The sequence below is a fragment of the Formica exsecta genome, unplaced genomic scaffold (assembly GCF_003651465.1).
Source record: "Formica exsecta isolate Colony F162 unplaced genomic scaffold, ASM365146v1 C16482454, whole genome shotgun sequence".
NCBI lineage: Eukaryota > Metazoa > Arthropoda > Insecta > Hymenoptera > Formicidae > Formica > Formica exsecta.
This window is the reverse complement of record NW_021848316.1, coordinates 1-3,153: the sequence shown is the minus strand read 5'-3', so window position 1 is coordinate 3,153 and position 3,153 is coordinate 1. Positions and strand designations below refer to the sequence as shown.

The 3,153-nt window shown below is 36.4% G+C and overlaps 1 protein-coding gene across 2 annotated transcripts; it reads right to left on the bottom strand.

Annotated features, from left to right (window-relative positions):
• Nucleotides 1-6: 6 nt before the first annotated feature.
• LOC115245923 (nuclear receptor subfamily 2 group C member 1) lies at nt 7-3,024 on the bottom strand. Of its 2 annotated transcripts, none has more exons than XM_029824431.1 (8): nt 2,525-3,024; nt 2,262-2,363; nt 1,998-2,144; nt 1,642-1,906; nt 1,300-1,547; nt 1,012-1,208; nt 600-877; nt 7-516 (listed from the first exon to the last, which is right to left on the bottom strand). In XM_029824431.1, exons 1-8 carry the CDS (start codon nt 2,648-2,650, stop codon nt 257-259), a joined length of 1,623 nt encoding a protein of 540 aa, XP_029680291.1. In that variant the 5' UTR covers nt 2,651-3,024; the 3' UTR covers nt 7-256. The 2 variants fall into 2 exon arrangements, with proteins under 2 accessions (XP_029680291.1, XP_029680282.1); XM_029824422.1 differs by having other exon boundaries at nt 1,980-2,144; nt 2,525-3,023.
• Between the last annotated feature and the right edge of the window lie 129 nt (nt 3,025-3,153).

Here is a 3,153-nt window from a genome sequence, read left to right as displayed (position 1 = left end):
TATATATATATATGTATAGTTGTTATACTATAATAATCCACATATATCGTTAATCAATTTGAACTTATGCGCGCGTTTAATAATCATATTCTTATATCTTTGTGCAGAGACATTTAAAAAAAGGAGAAAAAATGATTTTAACTCCTCACATGTCTCTTGCACTTTCATCTCGTTGTATGAAAATGTTCAAGGCATCCAACATTTATGTATACATCACTATCTTAGGTCACGACTTACATTGCACTGACAGTATTCGTCACCCCGCATGACTTTCCGACTCGGCTTTATAATCTTGCATGGTAAGGATGTAAGGCACGACGCTAGCTACACTTACTCGACCGATGAGGCCTGCGAAGAAAAGATCTTCCAGAACTCTAGGATTAATCGAGCGGAGAGGCGCTAGCCTCAAGAGAAGACGAGGTAATCTATCTGAGCCCGCGCGTTGTTGTAATTCCGTCCACGCTGCTTCTTGCAGAACTTCAACCTTTTTACGCCAGCTACCTGCTAGAATATTATCTAAAAAAGATAAAAAAATATTCTTTACTTCGATATATATGAACAGATAAACTTTATTGTTTGTCTAAATTAAATTTACTTACCAGCGCTAAAAAGTGTTAAAGCCTTAAGATAAGCGTATTCAACGGAATCCACTTGCAACTTGTGCAGTGAACTTACACAATCCTGTAATCTACATATATGTTCCGTAACACACTTTACTTTGCCAGCTGTGACCTTCTCTTGTGCGATACTAGCTTGCAAGTGATTGATTATCGACGTTAAAATACTAGGAAGAGACAGTGTGTATGCGCATTGTGCTAGACCTAGTGTAAATAATTGTCCCCAGGAACTTCGCACTAAAGTGGTTTGAATTTCAGATCTAAAACAAAAACAAATAATTTTATTTTAGATAATGTTATTGAGATGTTGATTGAGATATAATATAGTAAATATACTATTCTCTTATACACATAAATGTATCGTATTAATGTATATAAAATATATTACACTTACGGCAAAGCTTGAAATGCTGGAATTCCTCGCGCCCAATGTACAGACAAAAATAGTAACCTAGCCGCGCTTTCGCATATGTAATGAATAGATAAATATACGGGTGCCGGGCTGGGCGCTCTCAATTCGAACAATGTATTCCGTTCAGAAATTAATTGACCAGTCCATTCTTCTTCTGGTTCGCTCGAACCATTAACGGTCTGCAAATAAATATTACAGTGCATTAAAAGTATACTTACATAAAAAGATAATTCCAAGACATGTAAGATCAAGCATAATCACGAGACTTACATCACCAATGAGTTTAGCCATACTGTCCAATGCATGGGAGATGAGTAAACGCTCGCGTGCTAAGGTTAAAGCATCACTGAGATCGCTATCGCTACTTTGATCTTCCATGCTAGGACTCTCGGGTTGTTCCCAAGCTGGGGGTAGCTCGGGCGTGGGTTGTTGCGGTTCCGGTTTTACTCTGGTGCTACGGTTACCTACTTTTGTCGCGGCCGATTCACCTAATACGGGTTTTCTCTCATGTTGGACAGCTGCAACACATCATATAGAATCATTAATGTCGATTATCTACTATAATAAATCTCAGGAAATATGATCATACAAGAATGAATCAATTTCACTTACAGTCACTTCTCATGCCCATAGCCAAACATTTCTGAAGCCTACAGTATTGACAACGATTTCTATGGTGTTTGGTAACTTCACAACTCTTGCTTCCCCTGCACTGATAGCCCAGTTGCTTGCGGATGCTGCGTTTAAAAAAGCCCTTGCAACCCTCGCAACTAATCGCTCCGTAGTGCCTGCCGCTAGCTCTATCTCCACAAACTACACAGAGTTCTAAGGATAGTCCTAAACCTAACGAGCCACGAACATCTCTCGCTAACTTCACCTATAAGAAAACGTTGAAAGAAATGAAAATAACATTTAAAACAAATTAATGCAATGCAATGATAGATATTTACCTCGACATCGATACGTACATCGTTACTCAAATGCTCCATGCCGGGATGCAAATGAACCATTCCAGGATGATGACCCAGATTGCGGAAATCTCTTCCTATCTTGTGGTCCATTTTATCATCGTGTATATTGTCAATGTGATTATTTTGATCCCTATCTACATCCCTCTATAAAAATAAACGTAAAAATCAATATTTCATTGAATAAATACGCAAAATTTCTTCTTTATTACAGAAAAAATTATTAGCTCTGTGTTATTGTTTCTTATTTTTTAAAAATCTCACCATAGCTGGGTGATGCCCTATATTATGAAAATTTCTCCCTAATTTCTCGGGCTTGTCGTCGTGCAAGTCAATGCGATCAGCCGGATCAATGTCCATGTCTCTCTGTAACAGAATAGCAATTTTAAAGTTAATGTATGCATATTCTTTATTGAATTTTGGATTAAAAAAAGAGTTAAAATAATTGATAATTTTCCAATATGAATTCCAATTACTGTTTGCTTAAAAGTAATTACTGAAGATAAAATTTATTATAAACAATGAACCTCAGTATCGATGTCCGACATACGATCGTGCTGATGAGAGAGATTGCGGAAATCCATTCCAACTTTGCAATCCAACTCCTCATTCAGATTGTCATGATTGCGTTGTTCTCTATGGTCCCTGTCCATTTCTCTCTGTAAAACGGATGAACGCCTCCGTTAGATGCGGGTATATATCTCAGGTGCAAGATATTTCCGTGCCGATCTCATAATATGCGCGTTACCGTTCCGTTAAAATGCCGAGAGAGCGCTATTATATACAAACCGAAAGCGTAAACGGATGGGCTCTCTTTTAATGTGTGTTAAACAAGCATTAACGATTTTCAACCGGATATTGCGATCCTCAAATTGTCGGTTTGAGCACGCCGCTCGAATATTTTTGTAACGCGTAAGGCATTATAATACGTTACAAATGCATTAAAACAAAGATTGAAAATTCAATGCCGTGAAAGACGATTTTTCTGATAAAAGATATTACATAATTTCATTTAAATGTTAATTTTGCTAGAAAGGAAAAACAAGACATAATAATATATACGATAATACACGATATAATATGTACATATATAAAAAAAATAAATAAGTATTGAGAAACATGAATAAAATGTAAATATTAAAAAAATATATATATT

Excerpts from the sequence above, each read along its gene's own strand:
- LOC115245923 (XM_029824422.1), bottom strand. The coding sequence starts at position 2,650 with ATGGACAGGGACCATAGAGAACAACGCAATCATGACAATCTGAATGAG. Across the intron at positions 1,907-1,979 it reads ATGTACGTATCGATGTCGAG|GTGAAGTTAGCGAGAGATGT; the intron begins GTAAATATCTAT and ends GTTTTCTTATAG. Across the intron at positions 517-599 it reads TTTAACACTTTTTAGCGCTG|ATAATATTCTAGCAGGTAGC; the intron begins GTAAGTAAATTT and ends TATCTTTTTTAG.